Genomic DNA, 20,889 nt, shown 5'->3' on the forward strand with positions numbered 1-20,889 from the left:
TGCTTATCCCTCCTTAGGACGCTGTCTTTAATTTGCTCCCTGGTGTGGAGACTGCAAACCCCGGCCAACACCCAGACGAGTCACAGGAAGTGAAGAACCATGTTCGCCAGAAATTACAGCGAGAGCTCACTAGCCTTTTTAAAATCTTGCTTTGTCACTTGACACATACTTCAGACAGGTAAGATGGTGTCATCAACCAGGATAAGGCAGTAAGAATGATCTTTCTGATTACACCCTCCATTTCTAGCTCTTAATGGCTGTCCTTTTTGGTTTGTCTCTCTTGACTATCTTTCCAGGCTATGTTTGGCACTAGCCGGCCCTTTCAAGGGCCAGCTGGCACTCCGCTTCCTTCAGAGCCTCCGGGTGTCTGATGCGCCGCACTTCTACGGCCTCCCCAGCCTGGAGAGGACTCTGCAGGGCATCGTCAGCCTGACTGCCCAGTCTGGCTGGAGCTTGCACTGCCTTGACCTTTCGCCCACCTCCCTCTGCGCCAAGTATCTCAGTGGCCTGCTAGAGGTTTGTGTCTCACCAGACAATTAATTTGGTACAAAGTCAAGGTCTAATGATATATTAAATATGATAACATTCATTGAGGCTGTTACAGATAGATTGATTCACTATGTAGTATAATTTGTGTATTATCTAAAACTCCACTCCAACATTATGGTGAGGTGCCTTGCTTTTCTTATTTAGCACCGTGAGGAGACCAGAATATTAGAATCTACTATTACTGTACATTACCATTACATATTGAATTTGTGAAGCTGTTATAACACATATTGTGGCCAATGAGCCAATGTGGCTTGACTTTGACGTTCAGTGTCTAAATTGTGCATGCGTCTGTATTGTTACATTGTGTGGCCATTAGGTAAGCAAGCCATTTTAATTTTCAAGCGTTTTAATTTTAGCCTCTCATCAGAGATTAGAGAGATTACAGAACCGAATGTACAATGCTGCAAAAGAAGCAGTGTGCTTTCTGTGGAACTAATTAAAACTAAGTTAAAAGATACACTGTGTATGGGACTTAAAATCAAAAAGATTAGATATGGCGCAATGCAGAGATAGTGATAAGATTAATCAAGCCCGTCCACTCCATCTGTTCAGTTCTTCCGCAGCCCATTTAAATGGTGGCGTAACGTGGCACAGCGGACCAGCTTGCACAGCAGCCATGTGTCCGAATCTTTTGTCTTTCAGAATTAAAGCCCCTGCAGGGTGGGTTGCCTTACTAATACAACAATATTGATTGTGAACATGAATTAAGATTGCACAAACAGTGGAGGCTGTTTTCCTCTTTTTGGTGGCCTCCTGCGAGAACGTCACTCTTGCACAACAATCACAGACCCAACTCACCTGCACTGTAGTCGCACACACACCTTGGTGCATGTTTCCCTTGGCTCTGAAGGGCCCTAAAGCTCTGCAGACTGTCTGAGCTATTCACTTTTCATCTGTTCTTCAGTGTAGTCCCACATTCTAATGGCACATCAAAACATCATAATTAGTCTCGGCTGTATTAGTGCCTGCCTTTTGGATTAGTAATGAGCATATGGTAACATCCAACTAGGGAAAGTGTCCTTTCTGGTATTTTTTGTATTGGTGTTGAAGTGTCAAACAGCACATGCCATCTCCACCTTGTACCATGCAGGGTCGCAGTGGAACTAACTTTTAGGACCGCTCTCTTCTGCACAGGTTATCTCCTCATTTTATGTGAAGTGGGGGGGCAACTCCATGTCATTTATGGGGAAAGGCGTTACCAAGAATGCTGTCATCTGCCTGCTTCACTTGTCTCATGAGATGATGGCCGAAAGTAAGGAAAAGGTGAGCAGTGATTGTGCACGCATGCATGTGTGTGTGTGCTTATCTCTGTGTTCGCTTGTATATGCGCCTAAAGTCACTTCTCAGAAACTGATGTGTTGAGTAAATGGAAAATTATTTAGAACTAATAATATAGCTTTCTTCCTCTATCATTGCCAGTGATGTATGTTGACAGACAAAGCAATTAAATGGTCTTCCACTAGAAAGAGGAAGGTACATAATTGACACGTTTATTCACTTTGTGACATTTTTCGTAAGATGTAAAATATATGCTATATGCCTATAAATGTGAAACACTGAGGTACATAAACATGTATGTTCAGCTCCAAAGTTATTCTAGTATTGCTAGAAAAACAAATGCAACAACTTTTGGAGGGTATTGTATATAAATATTGTATGTATGTGAAAAAAACTTTTAAAACTTCTCTTAAAGTGCTTGAATTCGACCTTGAGATTTGTGTTATTGATATTCGGCGAATGGAAGGCTGCACATTATTAAAACATTGACTTAATGGAACCCAATGTTTTCCATATGTCTGGAGTAGGACATCATTTCCATGTGGTCTTTGGGGAACGAGAACACCGCTGAGGAATCAAACACTTCTCAGCTGGGTTTGGCCTGGCTTATCCCACTCTGGGTGGACAGGGATCAAGAGGTACAGGTGTCTCAAGTCTCTTACTTGAATCAAATAACCTTTGAAGCGTTTTATGGTGATATATAGGCAACCGGGGTCTTTAGTATTCAGCTTATTCACCATCTCTCCGCAGCTCTTCTTCATCTCATATCAACTTTCTCTATCACAAAATGATCATTTGTAGAGTCTTGGCTTTTGGGGATGAACTGAAACCCCCAAAGAGCATCACAAGAAGTTAGACTTGAAAGAAGGAGAAGTATATGACAGCAAGTCACATAAATTCTGATTCTGTCAGATGCTCCGCGATTGGCAGCCTCTCCCCTGTTAATCCTAATGAGGACAAGCAGAATAGAAAATGGATGGATGTTTTTTTTTTGTTCAGTCATGTATGTGGTTCCTTCTAATTAATTTTCTGTCGTCATCCATCTCAATTCTCCAACAGGTTAGATTTGCCAGTTTGGGTTTAGGTGCCGCTCTGTCGTCGGTTGAGAGCGGGTGCCAGGCCCTGTGTGCCAGCTGCCAGAACATCAGCGGAGGCCTGTGGGGAACATTGCTCAACATTCTACTTGATCAGCACGAGAGCAGCATGGTCCGGAGAGAGGTAGCTAAATGACTCACTACATCAGCTTACATTTACAAGACTAAACATAGTCAAAAACCCTCATCAAAGTAACTAAATACAGGTAACCTCCCCTATTTGCGGGGTATAGTGGCCAAGTCCTGCTGCGAATAGCAAAAAAACACAAGTAACTGGCACCTTCTTTAAAAAGGTCTTATAATTGCCTTTAGATTCTACACAATGATAGCAAAGCATTCATACCTAAATGGAAACCCTTAACTCACTTCCACATAGTTGCTTGCCTTTAATGTTCTTGCACGGTATTTTGGAACCAATGACGGACTGTTCCATTTCTGAAAAATAATACCTCATTAGAAAGAACTACACATTTCATTCTTTGACTGAGTTTGACTTGTTAAACTTTGCTGCTGTTGTGTATTAAAACAAGATGAGAAATATTCACAGAAATATTGTAAATACTGGATAATTTAGCGCAGCAATTCCCATTCATCAGGAAAATCTGATGCTTTTCAATCCATTATCTCATTTGTCAACCAATTGATACAAGTTTATGACCTTAGAACTTAGCAATACAGCGTGTGCGTGTGTGCGCGATTGTGTGTATACCAAATCATGTATTAGCAACTACAGGCGGGTAGAGGGCGCTGTTGCCGATCCTTTCAAACTTAAATTGCGTGTGCCCATTCATTTTCCCCCCTTTCTCTGGTGCTGTGTGTCCAGGCTGCCTTTATCCTGCAGAACCTGCTGGTGATGCCCATGCCTGCCAATACAGAAGAGGCCGAGGACTCCCACTGGCAGGTCAGCTCTGCCAGCTAGTTAAAAAGCTTTTTGTGGACCATGAGCTGTTTTCTGTTTTTCTGTCTCTGCTTTTTTTTTTTTTTTAACCATCTCCTCTTTGTTCCTTCAAACCTTTTATTCCCAACTCCCATTTTTTCTCTTGTTGAGCCCCACAGGGCTCAGAGCAGGGGGAGTTACATGAATTGGAGCACTACTAGGTTCTCAGGCTTCCCTGAACTCCCACTAAAGTTAGAATTTCTCTTGGAACATCAATAGCATCTTATTTGATATTTCTCTTTATCCAAGGAAACAAATAAATGAATAAATCATGGCAACTATCTGCTCTATCTTGCACAAAAACAAAGGTCAAAGAACATTAGATTCAACACATTAGAAATGCTGCCTCCTACTTGTGGTGTGCTCTGTTGTTTTTAAAGCACTTTCATCCACGTTTGATATTTTACAGTAGATCACTATTTGCATTACATTTTGATAACAATTCCCTCATTCAGGATGCATTTTTACAATAAACATTAAAAGGTCACTGTTATTTGTAAGTTGCAAATATGAAAACATTAAGAACACAAGTCAGGGCAGTGTGGTGAGCGAGTGTTTATTACACCTTCCTCACAGTTCTGAGGTTCGTGGTTCTAATTTTGGGTCTGGCTCCGGTTTCCGCGTGGAGTTTGCATAGATGGATTGATATTTTTTCTTCTGAATATAAACACATTTTATTTAGATATACACAGTACACTATATTGCCAAAAGTATTCCTTCACATGTGCTCTTAAGTTACATTCCCTTTTTAATCAATAGCGTTTGCTATAATGTTGGTCGACCCATTACCACTATAACAGCTCTGATTCTTCTGAAAAGGCTTTGCAAAACGTTTAGGAGCATGTGTAGGCATTGTCTGACCAATCTTCCAGAAGCGTATTAGTCACGTCACAGAGTCATGTAGGACAAGAGGTCCTGCCACTCGGTCTCTGCTCTAATTCATCTCAAAGTTGTTCTATCCTATTGATGTCAGTACTCCATTCAGGCCAGTGTTTTTCTTCCACACCAAACTTTCTCATCCATGTCTTTATGGAGCTTGCTTTGTACACTGGTAAAGACCCATGTTAGAAAAATGAACTGTTCCCAAAAATTTGGGACCATATAATTGTCCATAATGCTGGCTCCCGATTTCCACTGAAAGGAATTCTGAGGGATTCAGCATACCAAGAGCTTTTGAACAACTCATTGCCCCTAACTCTGTGGGAACAGTTTAGGGATGGCCCCTTTCTGTTCCAACATGATTGTGCCCAATACACAAAGCAAGGTCTGTTCCAACATGAGCAAGGTTCATAAAAACATGCATGAGACTTTGGTCTGGATAGCTGACTGGCCTGCACAGAACCGTGAGCTCACACCAGGAGAACACCTTTTGGATGAATTAGAGTGCAGAATTAGAGCTCAGCCTTCTTGTGTAACATCACTTTGTGACCTCACTAATACACTTTTGGAAGAGTGGTCAAAAATTCCCTGGACCACACTTCTAAACCTTTGTAGAAAGCCTTCCCAGAAGAATCTATCTCACCTGTTATAGCTACAGAGTGTGGAGAACGGAATGTTACTTAAATTTGTATCAGATTGAAAGCAGGTTACCGAGACTTTTGGTGTTAGTATATTTTGTGACTTTTATTGAACGTGCTGTTGTTTTAACAATTTGATGTGTTTTCATTGTTGTGTACTTAGGAGTTTTCATGATTTTTTTTCAAGCTAAAATGATTCAATTGTGTGTGTGTGTGGTGTGTGTGTGTGTGGTGTGTGTGTGTGTGTGTGTGTGTGTGTGTGGGACGGAGTTGTGATAAATTAGACATTATTTAAAAATAAAACAACACTTGTTGTGCTATCTTTCTGTTTGTTTCTCTGCTAGCAACCTTGTGTCCACAACGAGGTGTCTGGTGTGTCTTTAGTTGGTCTTCCTGCGCTCCAGGCTCTGCTTTACCACTTTCAGTATTTCCAGCACATTGCTCTGTCCGCCTCTGCCTGTTACAGAGGCAGGTACACTTTTTATCTTCAAAAACCTCTTTTGGGGGCTCCCAGTCGACTTGGACCTCAAGACAGTGCTTCAGTTGGTAGGTTTTACTCCTGACTGTACCGACATCCCTCATATATACATTTTATAGTTCGTCCTTATATTGTTAAAAAAAAGTGCATCAGTATTTTTTGTCAGTCATGGTTTTTGAAGTCCAAACCAGGCGAAGTCAGACTTTAAACTAGTCATTATGCGTGATGCTTGAAATATATGTTTTGGATACTTCACCCACGACTGAAAAACATTATCTGACCCTTAAATGAAATTTCAGGAGGAACCTGAAATGCGCTGTAACAGGTGAACATTATTTGAATTTCTCTACATTTTTGAATAAACATGACCACCTAGTAAATGTTTTTACAAACAAAAATTCACAACAGGTTCTGTTCATCACATGTTTGGGGGCCTCTTGTTCTTGTGATGTCAAAATGAACACCATATTGGAGTTCCAGTCGTAATTGAACCCACAAATGTATTGCTCAATAATTGGATCAAACATCTGTTTATTTCACCATTGGGCTCCTCTTGAAAAACAGCAAGTTGTGCAAAAAAGACTGAACACCTGAGCAGGCAGAGCTGTGCATTCAAAAGTTTGGAGAAGGTGATATCAACTCTGAAAACCAAATATTATTATTCTTCTTAAATTATTATCTTTAAAATTAGATATTATTAATACAACCTTTACATTTCCAATATGATGTTGGTATCAAAGCCGAATAGGCTTTTAGAAAAAGCTTTAATCAAGAGATATTACTCAGAGAACAATAGTCAGCAACACGAGATGAGTAAATTAAACTATAGGTTACATCAAGTTGAATGTAAAACGTTAGACTATACTAGAGTTGAATAAGATAACTTACAAATAAAGGAGAGCATCCTGAAAAATAACCTCAACGAAATATAATAAAACGAAAAAAATACACATTTATTAAGTGCAAAATAACCACTGTTTAACTTTAAACAAGCATATTGTACAATTGAAGATAATGAATGAAAGCAATTAGAAGACCCTGAAAAATAACACCATAAATCTAATAATTACAAATTGTATTTTTAAATTGCCAAATACTCACATTTCAAGTTCACTTCAGTTATTTTTTTCACTCAGTATATGGTAGGAACAGGATTTTCTTTCTTCTCACGTGCACCAATACATGGGAACTTCTTTAGGGGTTTGGGGTATACGGTAGTTTTATCCACAATGTAGTGACGACTAAGAATAATGTAGGGAGGCATAAGGTACTTAATCAAAAACCTGACACTACTCATCACTGGCTTTTTGTCATCCGATGGGAGTTTGTCACTCTTTGCGAATGTCTCGACAGCGTTGGTTGTCTGAGGGAGTCAGAGGTTTGTATCATCGCCTCTGTGGTCTCGTGAAAATTCTCATGCTGTCTTTTTTTTACTGATGCTTCTTCAATGTGCAAAGAAGATGGTAGTATTAAACTTCCCCAGTTCTGTTCCACAAGGAGAAACATCACTCCTACTCCCTGTAATGAATTATTTACTTGTCAATTATGCCAAAATGAAGCATGCATATTACTTTATACTTTATTTAAATAAAGTACATACATTTTCAAAGCATTAAGGTCCTACAAATAATTAAAATGTGGTTCCAAATACATGAAAAAAAAGCTAGAATTTGACTTTCCAATGGGTGGATGAATCTTGCCCAATGTGCACTCTTCAGTTTCAGATAATTCCCTGCAGTTTTGGAGAAGTGCTACAGCAGCAGCAGCTGGAGATTCCAGCAGACCTCCTAGCTCCTTGTCTACGTCATGCACCACGGTTAGATTGCTCTTTGGCAGTCGTGCGCCCACTGACGCACAAATTCATATTTTAATTTGAATCCATGTCGTTTGTTGCAGTTAAGACATTCAGGGTCTGAGACCTCCAGGGCTGTGACCCCCATGAGCTTCACAGGAGATGCTCCTGTTAACAGGTTAACGGCACAAGGTACCATCGATTGTGCATTGTTGAAAATCTTAAAAAGTCTGATATACTGTCCGAATTTGTAACATTTAAAGTTTAGTTGGCAAAGTGGTTACACGACAATACGCATAAGAAAAAGTATAGATAAAAAAGTACTGGTTATGTGCTCTGTAATGTGCAGTCAAATTGCCTTTTTTTACTGATCATTTTGACAAGGAAAGTAAAAATAAACAATTGAAATAATTATGAGCCAATGGAACCAAGGTTTACTTTTTGGGCATACTACTCATAAAGTATGTGGCACAGACATCAACACTCCCTGCCAGCAAAAGAACACCATACTTAGACAAAGTGGGAGGAATGCTAAACATCAACACTGAAGTAGTTAGCACAAAATTTTCAGGCCTCTGCTAGAAAAAAAATATATTGGGAAACGCCTACAAGAACATCTAAAATTTATTTAGGGTAAATCAGATGCATTATAAGTGTACGCTAGACATAAAACACAAAGGTATTACATATAAGTTTTTAGTGGACATAATGTACATCTCTCTTAGGTCAAAGCGACATTGACACCAGCGACTCAGTTGTTTCCCAAGACCACCAACCAGGCCAGGCCTTGTCCACGCAGCCTGTCATCATGGTTACTCCTGACCTTTTTGTGGCCCATTGTGGCCTGCTGATGAACTTGCTGGCCATCTTGCCAGATTTTACCCTGACGGCCATTCAACAGAATCAGCTCTTGCAAGTGTTGGCAGGGTAAGAGGCCACATGATAAATTCACTCCAGTAATAGTTTGCTAAATTATTAAGAAAATAAAGATTTTTCTGCTTGAATATATTTTTAATACATATATTTTATGTTTCCTTAGTTTAGTAGATATTGGGCCAATTGAAAAATGCTTCAGTGAACTGAAGGCACCAAACATCCTTCCTGGAGAGGGCGAAGACATCAAGAGTCAGGTGACAATTAAGAGAAGTTTTTAGCTCAAGAGTAAACAAAAAAATGTACTGATGAGGTTTTTTGCTTGACATCAAATAAATTCAGAAGTGCCTTTTCATAAAACAGATTGACAGCAGGTTGTCTGAGGACACCCGCACTTACAGGACTGAACTTTGGAATTTTTTTGTCTTTTTTTCCTTCTTGTACATTCAGCTCATCATGCTTCTTCACTTCCTGTCCGGCTTTTCCAAGTTGCTGCAGTCCTGCGTCTCGCTGAGCCAAGAGCTGATTAGACAGTTGGACTTCCTGAAACAGTTGTTGTCCACCCTAGTGGCGGCGCTCACCCTGAACACCGTCGGATTAGGTGTAGTCCTTATAATCATTATAAACTGTATTGCTACTTATGCCCATGTCGACTATTCATCACTTCGCCTTCTATTAAGTATTCATCTGTTTTTATTATCCATGATGTCATGTTTCAACTGCAGATCAAAGTACGCGGGACACCGTCCTTGCATGCTGGTCAGATGTGTTTACACTCATGGCTACTCTGGTGAAGAGGGACAGTTTTATGGTCTACCCATCTGTTTCTGCTGCACTGGGGAGACGCTGGCAGATGTTCACAGGTACTGTTATATACTTATATGGATGTGTTAAATGTAGTTGATTTGAATGATCAGTAATCATAGGCCATTTTGTCCCTCTTGAAGGGGACGGTCATTCCCCAATCGAGCGATTGCCAAGTCGTTAGCCTCACAGTTCTGGGGTTTGTTTTATCCGTTTTAAAAATGACTTATCATTATATTTGATTGAAATGTCTCTGTGGGAGGCAAATAAAATAAAACAAAGCTCAAAATTAGAATAAAGTACTTATTGAAAGACATTTTGTGTCGTTTTGGACAGATCTTGTAACAAGAATGCAGGTGGAGCTGCTTCCAATACACTTAGTCTCAAGACACATTCCTCTCACAGATCCCAGTACAATATTTTCCCTCACTTTTGCATCACAAATGTGCCTTCTTGTCTTACCTTACTATTCACATCTTTAAACCACCTTCTTCTTCTCTTAGCTCCCACTGATAGATGGCACAGGAGGGACTTTTAATGAATCCAGTAAGAGAGATGAACATTGAGCCTTTTTTGTGCATTCATGGCAGGGTTTGTTTATGGCAGTTTGGTGTGGATGAAATGATCCATCAGTGTGCAATACCATCTAATGAATAAATATTGGATGAAGATATTTCATCGCTGGATTTATTATTTGTCTACTTTTTATTCATTCAGTGCTTATGGCTTTGTCCCTCCCTGTTCTCTTGTGTGCAGAAACTCTTTCATTGTGTGTACTTGAGAAGTTTGTGGACCCTCATCTGCAGAAAGCAGCTTTGCAGTTCCTTTCGACCATTTTTGCAGAAGAGACAAAAAGGCGCGAGGAAGTCGTCACGACTTTAAACCCAGACCGCGTTGCCACTTTAGCCGATGTGCTGGGCGGTCCATCAGCCAGCCAGCTTTGCGATCTTTTGCTGCAAGTGAGGAGCAGGATGTACAAAGTATATAGCTGTGGTCAAGGTTAAAAAATACACAAACATCTTTGGTGGGTTCTTTTTTATTTTTTTTATTTTAGAGTTTTGAAAGGAGGACTCTTCAGGATCCACTTAAAAATTCAACAGCCAGAGCTTTGATGGCTCTCCTGGCCTGCAGCACAGCTGCACAGGACCATGCTGCGAAAGGTAACATGCCTTTTTATTTTGCAATCTGAAATAGTGGGAATAAAAAGTCTACACACCCATCCTATATGCATTTTTTTTGTGACAAACAAAATAGTGCAAGAAGAGTCATTTTACACCCCGACACCCAATATGAACTATAATGTGAACGATGTAATGAAATACAAGAAAAGAATTCGTCAGAGAGGTGGGGAAGAAACCGATAGCAACATTATGCAAAAGTCTCATATATTTTTGGTCCATATTCCTCCTTTATGTCTCGGATGTTGGCAAGAGTCGTAAGACGAAAGGCTTTTTTTTAATGAAAAAAAAAGTCAAAGCCCGTCTAAATTTTGTAAAACACGGAACGTAAAGCAAGACAAAATTAGAACATTTTGGGCATAATCACAAAGATGTTTCCGGGAAAGTCGACACTGCATATGACAAAAATAATATACGTGGACTTATGTAGTGGAAGGAGCTGTGAACTGTTCCAAATACCAGGATATTTGTACAACCTTAAAAAATTCCGTTTTGTTTTTCACTATGAAATTTTGACATTATAGGTCACGTTTATGCTTGGGAAAAAAAATTGCAGACTGATTTGTGGTAGTACTGCATATTGTTCAGATTTTTACAAAACCCTTCTATTTTATCAGTGATACGTGAAACTTGTCTGTATTCTTTATTTACATCATGTTTGTCATTTTGTGTGCTTGCACGTGTACGTGCCTGTACGTGGGTGTGTGGGTTTTTGCGTGTGCTTCTGCTTGCTACAGCCGGCTTAATTGACTGCTGTGTGGATCAGATGAAGCAGATTCACTCGCAGCTCAGCCTCGAGTCAATCCAAAGCGGCAAGCCTTCCTATCGCAAAAAGGTGAGGGGGAAAAAAATAGAATATGGCCATTGTGTTAGTTATTTATTGCTCTCTAACGAGTGTTGATGTTTCCAGATGCTCTCAGCTTCAATTTATATGCCTACAGAACATTTGAACTTTTTTAAAATAGTAGGAAAGTAGGAATTTTTCACAATTTGCAAAATACCTTGTAGTCCCATTAATGTAGCTTGAACCTCTTATTAAAACAGGTCACAGTTTCAGTACCTCTTTTATGGTCAGAGGACAACGATGTTAAATTTTCTCTTGAAAACTCTAGAACCCCTTTACAAACCACATCTGCCATTTTGAAGTGATTGTATAGCAGCTATAAAGCAGTTAAATCGATGACTGAATGAATGACACTACAACGAAATTGGAGAGCCACTTCTGAGTCGGTGCAGACATAAAATCAATATAAAAATAAGAATAAAAAATAAATGCAAAAAAGAATACGTGTAAAACAGAGTGCATAAAAAGCATTGAATATTGAAATCAATGTGCCTTTGCAAAGATGAGAGTTGAGCATGGTAATGGTCTGGAAAAAAAATTGTTTGTTAGCCTATTGGTCCTTGCTTTTGCGCATCTTTACCGTCTTCCAGATGGCAGGAGGTCAAACAGTTGATAACTGGGATGTATAGCGTCTCTGAGGCACCAAGAGGAGTAAATGTCTGCCATAGATGGAAGAGGGCAGTCAACGATCTTCTATGCTGTTTTCATTGTCCTCTGAAGCCTTGCTCTGTCTGCCTCAGTGCAGCCCCTGTACCAAACGGAGACACAATATGTCAGCAGGATCTCCAATGATGAGCTGTAGAAGGAAAGCCGCAACATTTTGTCCAGGTTATGCTTCCTGAGGACTAAACATGATACAGAATGCGCCTTCTGCTTTTTGTATCCAGCGCCTTCCAGTCTTTGGAAGGCGCTGGATGCAATGAATAAATGTTATTACTAATACGGAACCACGAATAAGCCATGGTGGTCCACTGTGCAGGATATTGATGGACAAGTGTAATAGATTGATTTATCATCATTATTTCGCCTTCACTTTATTCCTGGGAAGAATTGCATCACTCTCCTAAAGTGAGGTGTGACTGTCCATTTAGTGACCAAATATAGTGTGAATCCATGCAAGTGCTTGATTTGTCTTTTTCCACATCACCAGGAAGAGGGCTACTTCAAGGAGGTCAAGCTGATGGTGGAAATCCTGCGGAGTACTTTTTACCACAACCGGGAAAACAAAGTGAGCCTTTTAAGTCCCCGCTCCTAATTGTTTGACAATGGTTTCTCTGAGGATCCAACACTGCTGAAAAATGAGACCCACTCTCCCAACATGTGTATGGCTCCACTCACGTCTCTACAAATTAACAGCTCATAAAGTGGATGCTTTAGCTGGCTTCACACTTCAGCGTATATCTGGAACCCAAAAATGGCTCTTTGGAGTGATGCCATATTAAAGGTGTGCAATCGCTTCATAAATTGATTATTTGAAGGGTCATACTCAAGTTAAATGGTTCATTCAAGGACCTTTTTAAAAATTGTTCTTAAAGGGGAAATCCAGTGCTTGCATTAACAGTTGATCCAAAAGGTCATGTAATAGGTACCCTATTTTGACAGTGTGATGTTAAATCCTCTCTCATTTAATAGTGTTTTGAGAAGATTTTTATTGACAATTATGAATTTTCAGGGGCGCTCCGATTTTCACATGATCTAGGCGGGCCACGAGCTCCGGCGGCAGGCCGCGAGTCGAGCTTCGACGTCCAGGGAGGCCTTTAGCCGAGCTTCGGTGGCGGCTCCGGCGTCCGGAGCTAACGAAGCCACCACTGAAGCTTGGCTAAAGGCCTCCGCCGCCTGAAAGCTCAGCTCACGGGTGCCACCGGAGCTCGCTTGTCAGACTCCGCGTCATTCCGCCCGAAGAAATCAACTCAAAAGGTTTGGAACCCGGGACATTGTTGACCAGAGCCGAGCTGGTCAGTGTTGAATCTGGACAGACGTGATGTGGTACAGGCAGTCAGGAGGTCATTGAATCCCTGTGTACACTTACAGTATGTAAATGTGCTCCATGTGTTCATGTTTAGTTTAATATGCAGCTGAGAGCATCAATTCATTCAGAGGATTTCACTTTCCAGCAGAGGTACGCACAGCGGTTATGTTTTCGTCAAAAATTGTATTTGTATATGTTCCCTGATCTATCTAAACATTTAATTTGTAACTTCTTTTGTTTCAAACACACGTTAAGATCATTTAGCAAATCCCCAAATTTTGTCTGTGATATAATCCTCAAGGCCTGGGAGGAGATAATCGCACATAGCGCACTAGTGGAGAATAAAAATCTAGATTAAAATACTGTAAAAATGCAATCACAGCTATAATTCTTTACCATTACCTTATTTTTGGAAAATAAAGAAAGATTAGTACTAAACTTTAGAAACACCAAATATGTAACACACTGTACCACTCCCGAATTTAAAAAAAAAAAAAAAAAAAAAAAAAGATTCTTCAGCAGGAGTTGTTTTTTTGGAAGAACCATTAATGAACCATTACTTTTATGGGTGTAGTTTTCTCAGTGGCCATTCTGTGACTGGTCACGAAAATTGCGGTTGTGGCGTAATGTGGTGAACTCCAGTTTACGTCCGCGGTTCTCCATAGGCTGTGTGTTGCTCCCGAACTGTTACGGCCCTTTCCGAGATCAGACATTTTCAGAGAATGTCGTACAGTATTGCCCTAATCCACACTTCACTTGGCACAGGACATTGCGCAGTCGACACACCCTTTTTTTTGCCAATGTGACCCTGGCGGTGCACGGGGTGGCTGCCCGGCTTGTGCCAAGCCTACTTGAGTTGAAAAATGTTTTTCTTGACTGTATTCTTGTATACTGAGACTTGTCTCAATGGCAATGATACACAGACACCCTGTTAGTCATTCATTGTTTGGGAAAATATGTGTATCTCAATAATTTAAAAAAATAATAAAAAATAACATTTGTGTTTATTTTGTCATTTAAGATGTCCAGTTCTTTAGCATGTGTCCTGGACTTTAAACTTTGTTCACCCGTGTGTGTCAATGGCAAAGCAAATAGCGACACTCAAGTATATGTAATTCGGGTGTTTCGTTAACATGAGATATTACACGTGGCATCATAATACATTATTAGTGTTTTATGTGATGCAAAGAGTCAAAGTTGGGTTGTTGTCAAGTGGTGCCCTTTGTCTTTCAAAAACAGAATAAAAGAGGAAGTCCTATTTTGACTGTTTGAATGGCGCTAACTTGATCACGTCGATCACGTCATTTGTAGACACAGCCATTTGGTTATTTTTATTAATTCTACTTAAATTTGGGTTACTTTACCAATCTGTATTTTATTTATTCTTTCTCCCTAATTAAACCACACTTACACACAGTCTGTCTGCCATATTAACTTCTTTCCTGTAAGTCTAAAAACAAATTTATTCTGTACCCATTCTTGAGCTATTTGTTTTGGATTGACAGGGGTGATGTTTTGTTTTATTCAACTATGCCACAATGGAAGTGACATTTTATTTTAGTTTGTATTTTTGTTCTTCTTTTGAATGCGAAGTACAGTTTCTTTGGTTTATGACAGCCTTGTAGCGTGTGGCCTGACTGACCACAGTAAATGGAAAGTTCACTTTTTTTTTTTTGGCCTGACAAATAAGACATCTAGATTTCTCATTAATGTTGGCTTTTTCATTAAGATTTGCTCTGATTCTTGTGTTTATCCTTGTGTTTTCTCTGTAGATTTTAGCCAAAGATGCATGCCTCACAATGGTGCTGCATGCACTTTGGCCTTGGTTTCTAATGGACGACCCCCTCCTGGAGGCGGTACTGGAGCTCCTCTGTGTCTACACGGCCGACTGCCCTACAGGTTTCTATATGTGTCACAGTTGTGTTGTGTATGTCTTCTGTGGCTCGCCTCATGTTTGTCCAATGCGCCCATTGTCCACTGCAGTCACTACTGAGCATTGTGTGTCCTAGTGCAAAAACCAGCACTCCACAATGGCCACAGTGTGACGAGGAAAGGGTGTCTAGCTGTGTGTGCGACACCAGGTTTCAAGTCAGTGGAAAATGTTTTTTTTTTTTTTTTTGGAGCCTCTCTGTTCTGCCTCAGTAATTAGTATTCCAGTTTAATTGGAAGTCTGAATGCTGTGAGGCTTGTAAGAAAAATGAGTTTTTGAGTAGAAGAAAAGGCGAGATTCACGGTGAGGAAACTGGGAAATGTTACTTTGATAAATAGCTTGTGGTTCCTTTGATGTGCACGCGCCAGTGCTGCACGTGTGCGATGGAAATCGGAAGTTTTATTTGGAAGACTCCTGACACCCTTTTCTGACGGTGTTGTATCTCTATTTCCATTTGATTGGCACTACTTCCTCGGCGGGGGCCGGCGTGATATACCACCACCCCCACCCCCACCCCCGTCAATGTAAGCACAGAGCTCTGAGGCATCGGAAAAGCAGTGAAGTCAGCCAGTCGTATTTCCCTGCTGGTTAACTGAACAGCAGGTTGTGTTGAGGCTGCGTGCAGTTAGACTCAATGTTACACCATCCGCCCTCCGGCTACCATTTTGTCTCTAGAGACAAAAGTGAATGTTTCATCTCTCTTCGCTTTCATCTAAGGCCTTGTTTGTAGTGAGTTTGTTTTAATCCGTGTCTACTTTGACACGTATTGTTTTTACGCATAGAAATGTCAAAATTAAAAAGATGACAATCCATGCAGAATGTTGGGGGGGGGTCATCTATGTTGAATGGTGGCGAATTATTCATCTAACTGGAGGATGTAGATCCATAATAAAAATCTTCCTTGAATGGTGTTGAGAGACCCTGAGGCTAACATTAGCATACATATGCTACTCTGCCAGACTTAATATTACCAAAAAGCCACCTGGTTGTCCAAAAATCAGCTTGGAAAAATAGTTACATCAAAAGAAAAAATATTTTATGGCACACTTTTTTTCCCTTTTTTTTTTTTTTTTTTTAACCAAATAGCTGTCTGTTTTAATAATTAAAGTCATAACCGAAGGTTGTCAACAACACTCTAAGAACAACAATTATTTAACATGTTAGACCTACGTAATTGCCTCTAAACTCACTGGCGTGATTATTAATGGGCTTTACTCTGGGTCTTTGACCTTCCGCAAAGATTGAGTAAATCTTTTGTTTCCGTGCAGTAATTCCCCTCTTTTTTTTCTTTATTTATGACACGTTCAGACAGGGTGCACCCGTGCAAAAATGTTTTGGTGTGGCAGGCAGACAGCCGTGGAGCCTGGCGGCTCTTTTTTTTTTTTTTTTTTTAAACATTATCCAGCGACTCTGGTGCCGCAGCGTAGCATTAAAGTGAATCGCAAAAAACAGCTGCTACCCAAAGTGCGGAAGAGAATAATATTTCACAACCCAGTTCTTCACCTTGTTTGCATTTCTTTGTTACCAGGACTGCTCGCAATTTTTGATTTGAGTCAAGTTTGGGTGCAATAGTGTGAACTAAATCAATAAAGTCAATTTACAACAGAGTGTAGTGAAAATAATATAAAAAAATGTTTATTATTGAATTAATTGTTAATTTTTCCCTTCCTGAGAAGACCTCTAATTGTTGTGGCTCATTTTTTTTTGTAATGTCCCAGCATGCAGTTCGATATGTGGTGGAGGGGCCGGTGTTGCACCAGGACCAAAAGGTACCACTAGTGGCTTACTAATCCAGTCCATTTTGAGGTTGGTTTCTGGCATCGCCCCTGACAACAGCCCCACCCAGAAGCTTTCCTTCTCCCTGCTGGCCAACTTGGTCATGTCTCGTGACTGCAGGTGCGTCCTGCAGAAGGTAAGCTTTGTGCTCCCGTAGTCAGAAGTGGGGTACTCGTAGTGATCTAAGTGACACCAATTTTTAACACTATTAAATCGGGGTACCAATGGGGCCTGTGTGGAAGTACCGTAATTCCCAGCCTACAAAGCGCTCCTGGTTAGAAGCCTCACCCAGTACATTTGTAAAGGAAATACATTTTGGTACATACCTAGGCCGTACCTGTGTAAAAGGCACAAGTGCCCACTTTAAAACCAACATTGAAACACGAGATATTTATAAAGAAAGACGGTACACAGTGAGTTTAACGCTAATGCCGCCACGCTAACACTATACTGGTCAGAATCACTGAGACACGGCAGTAACACACTAGCGCAGCGCTAACAGGGCCAGTGTGATGGTCTGAGCGCTCCCGGTGTTGAAAAGTCTCCTTGTGGTTAACGTGCATGCGCGCATATTTTGTAAACTTGCGGGCAGTCTGAAACATCCCCATCCATGCTTCAACATGTGCCATACGACAACTTGTCGCCGAGTGTTCATGTTCGGTATGGACGTCTCAGAAAGACGAACACAGTGAACGTACATATATGTATATGTCTTTTTATCAACTTTTGTTTTAAGGTTAGGTTTAGGATATAACGTATGTTAGCTCCCTCTTTGTAGAAGTATGAGACTGGGGTATTTCCCAGTAAGTGTCTTCTACGTAACCAGAGTTCCCCTGTTAGTAACTCATGCGCATTAATCACAATGAGACTTTTCAGCACGGGGGAGCGCTCAGACCGTCACACCGGACCGGTAAAAGTTACTTCCTCGGCACGTGTATTCCACCGGTTTCACTCTCACCTTTTCCCTTCGAGTGCCCCCTTGCGGCCGTGAGTAAAAAAAAAAATAAATAAAAAAAAATGCACAAATTAGCCACATCACCGCATAAGCTTCAGGGTTGAAAGCGTGTGGAAAAAAAGTGCAGGTTGTAGGCCGGAAATCACGGTAGTTGAGCAGACCTTGACACTCCCCTGAATGTTGATTGGGAAAAACTAAACGAGGTACATAGAAACCAATTTTTTAAATGTGAGAAACCCAAAACAAGACAAGGAAAAAAAACTTGGCTTATGAGAGGTGGGTCGTGATCTACCACATTGAATTTACGGACACGACAAAGACAATGATTGAGGATTTTGTGCATTCGCAGTGATCTCTCACTACTTCCAATGATTCTTTTTTTCTCCCAGACCAACTTCTTGCAAGCTTTCACGTCAGTGCCCATGCCCAAGGTGGGCGGCGCCAGGGGCACAGGCGTCGGCAGCGGCTCGGGCGGCCTGATGGGTCTGTGGCTCAGGCTGCTGGTCAATCTGTCGTTTTCAGATGACGGCCAGCAAAGTATTCTCAGGGCGAGTGGAGCGCTGGAAGTGCTGGTCGATCTGGCGCCGCATCGACGTCCCGCTCTGCTTACCCTTCACAACCTTTGCTTTTGTCCTGCCAACAAGCCACACGTCATGGCCAATGGTATGGAAAGGAGAGCAAAGGGATTCAAATTTAGACTAATTAGCTGCATGAGTGGCAGTCGGTTGTTTGGTTAATTAGGGTACTGATTCAGAAAAGTATTTATTAGCTACAAATATCAAAATCTTTGTGCATCAAATCCATGCAAGTGACATATAGTCGAGTTTATAATTCTCTAAAGAGGCCTTAAGATGCTGGCAAAGCTTTACTTTTCCATTACACACAGCAGTGGCCTGACTAAATGAAGCTCCTCCCTTCACGTCAACATAATACTTTGTCACCTCAAAATGGCATGGCCAATGCAATACTTCCATGTTAAATCGTGGTTCCTCATCATAACATTTGAGAATGCGTGGTGGGAAAAGGGAAAAAAGATAAACACAGATGCTAATTTAGTTTATTTTTTTACAGTCTCGCCTTTTCTGCTTTCTTTCCTCCAGACAAAGCTCTAACAGTCCTGTTCTGCTGTCTGGAAAGTAAAGAGATGGAGATGTGCTGCATCGGAGCATCTGCACTTTGGGCGTTGCTCCATAATAACCAACGGGTACGCACACACACACACGTACACACACAGATACTCGTACGCGGGCACACTGGATGACTTTGGACTTTATCTTCAAGCGTAAATAAAAGCAAAGAGCTGCATCTACCTCGCTCCCTGTAAGCCAAATAAATCCTTGCCAAAGCTTTACAATGCAGCTGACCGGCATTTTTTATCTCTGCATTATGAAGTCCTCATTATAAAAACTCTCTGGTCTTAGACTTAACACAAAATGTCCTAAATTTTCATTTCCCCCTCCAAGGCCAAGATTTCTCTGAAATGTCCTTCAGTTCGATTGCGGATTGAGGAAGCCCACCGCATGTCTAAGAAAAGTATGTGTTCACTTTGATTATACCAGTGACTTAACTGCAGCAGAATGTTTTCATGAGTCATTTGAACCCGTTTCTTGTTTTACTTCCCACCCCCTACATTTGTACACCACAGATGCTGAGAACAAACAGAAGCCTTTATGTGCCTACTCGTTGAAGTGCCTTGAAAACCTCTCCCAGCTGCTTAACACATGATTGCAATTTTGTGTAATATTATGATGTATCATATGAAGCAAATATTTTCTTATTAAAGTGCCAACGGCCTGCATTTTAAAGTACTACTTTGTCGGCACTGTAACTAAGGATTTAGTGCACTTTTTTCATTCATTTTTAATTTAATTTTAATTCTTCAGGGGGAAATTAATTAACGTTTAAAATGAATCTAGGAGCGGGTTGGCATTTATTGATGCTTTGCTCAAGGCACCATGACAGTAGTTAGGATTCATACAATTGATGCAAACATCGTGAAATCCCATTTTGGGAGGGAGTGTGCATGTACAGTACAGAGGAGTATAAGGTTCACACTGAAAATAAAAAGCAGTACAATTACAAGAATAAATTTCAATATATGGTCATATTGTTCGTATTTGATAAAAACACTGAAACAAACATCTGCACCATGATGTTGAACTGGTCTGACTGATAATGGTTTTGACATCCCCCAAAATTGACTAATTTCATTGTTCATTGTTTGTGAAATTTTTTCACACTATAAGGTGCTTTGGAGTGTAAGGCGTACCTTCAATGACTTATTTGAAAACCGTTTTCATATATAGGGTGCCCCGCGTTATAAGGCACATAGAATTGAAGCTACTGTAGTTGCTGGGCTTGCGTTATCCATCCACTAGATGAAGCTGCGCTAAAGGGAATGTGAACAAAATAGTCAAAGTCAGTCAAAGTCACGCTACATCCACACGGAGCAGGACATTTTCGTAGCCAACTCTTTTCTGTGCCAGTTTCAAAAACTGCACTATGAAGACGAAGCTGTTTCCAGAGATCAGTTCACTTGCCAGACCTTTTTTTTTTTTTTTGGGGGGGGGGGGGGGGGGGCGCTGTATTGCTCTTACATTAAACAAGAGAAGAAGCAAGGGCCCGCCTTTCAGCTAACATTAGCACTTAGCATGTCCTTTCGGAGGCGTGTTTTTCAAGTTTAAAGCATTTTTAATGGCAGGGTGACTGCATGCAGTGCAATCGATCATACATCACGGGATAATCCACTTGAATTTCAGTACCATAAGATCTTCTGTTTTTGTTTTCTTTTTTAAATAAAGTTGTGTTCCAAATATTAAACTCGTGTTTGCACCTTGCTTCTCGTTACGTGTCTGTTACACATCTGTGTTTCTAAAGTCTGCCGCTCACTCTTGAATGTCACAGAAGGATTT

The 20,889-nt window shown here is 40.7% G+C and overlaps 1 protein-coding gene across 3 annotated transcripts in view; it reads left to right on the plus strand.

The window, feature by feature from the left end:
• Positions 1–19,775, plus strand: part of rttn (rotatin) — a 43,452-nt gene extending 23,677 nt beyond the window's left edge. For all 3 annotated transcript variants that reach the window (XM_061805511.1, XM_061805510.1, XM_061805512.1), the window contains exons 27-49: positions 18–178; positions 297–516; positions 1,687–1,815; positions 2,358–2,468; positions 2,890–3,048; positions 3,748–3,825; positions 5,723–5,924; positions 7,575–7,672; positions 7,753–7,840; positions 8,374–8,575; positions 8,688–8,778; positions 8,972–9,122; positions 9,247–9,384; positions 10,082–10,284; positions 10,380–10,485; positions 11,241–11,338; positions 12,498–12,575; positions 15,089–15,215; positions 16,965–17,158; positions 18,367–18,640; positions 19,078–19,181; positions 19,441–19,510; positions 19,623–19,775. In XM_061805511.1, the coding sequence (XP_061661495.1) occupies positions 18–178; positions 297–516; positions 1,687–1,815; positions 2,358–2,468; positions 2,890–3,048; positions 3,748–3,825; positions 5,723–5,924; positions 7,575–7,672; positions 7,753–7,840; positions 8,374–8,575; positions 8,688–8,778; positions 8,972–9,122; positions 9,247–9,384; positions 10,082–10,284; positions 10,380–10,485; positions 11,241–11,338; positions 12,498–12,575; positions 15,089–15,215; positions 16,965–17,158; positions 18,367–18,640; positions 19,078–19,181; positions 19,441–19,510; positions 19,623–19,702 (3,162 nt within the window). In that variant the 3' untranslated portion in view covers positions 19,703–19,775. The remainder of the gene's footprint in view (positions 1–17; positions 179–296; positions 517–1,686; positions 1,816–2,357; positions 2,469–2,889; positions 3,049–3,747; positions 3,826–5,722; positions 5,925–7,574; positions 7,673–7,752; positions 7,841–8,373; positions 8,576–8,687; positions 8,779–8,971; positions 9,123–9,246; positions 9,385–10,081; positions 10,285–10,379; positions 10,486–11,240; positions 11,339–12,497; positions 12,576–15,088; positions 15,216–16,964; positions 17,159–18,366; positions 18,641–19,077; positions 19,182–19,440; positions 19,511–19,622) is intronic.
• Positions 19,776–20,889: the final 1,114 nt, after the last annotated feature.

Source organism: Syngnathoides biaculeatus, chromosome 19 (assembly GCF_019802595.1).
Source record: "Syngnathoides biaculeatus isolate LvHL_M chromosome 19, ASM1980259v1, whole genome shotgun sequence".
Classification (NCBI taxonomy): domain Eukaryota; kingdom Metazoa; phylum Chordata; class Actinopteri; order Syngnathiformes; family Syngnathidae; genus Syngnathoides; species Syngnathoides biaculeatus.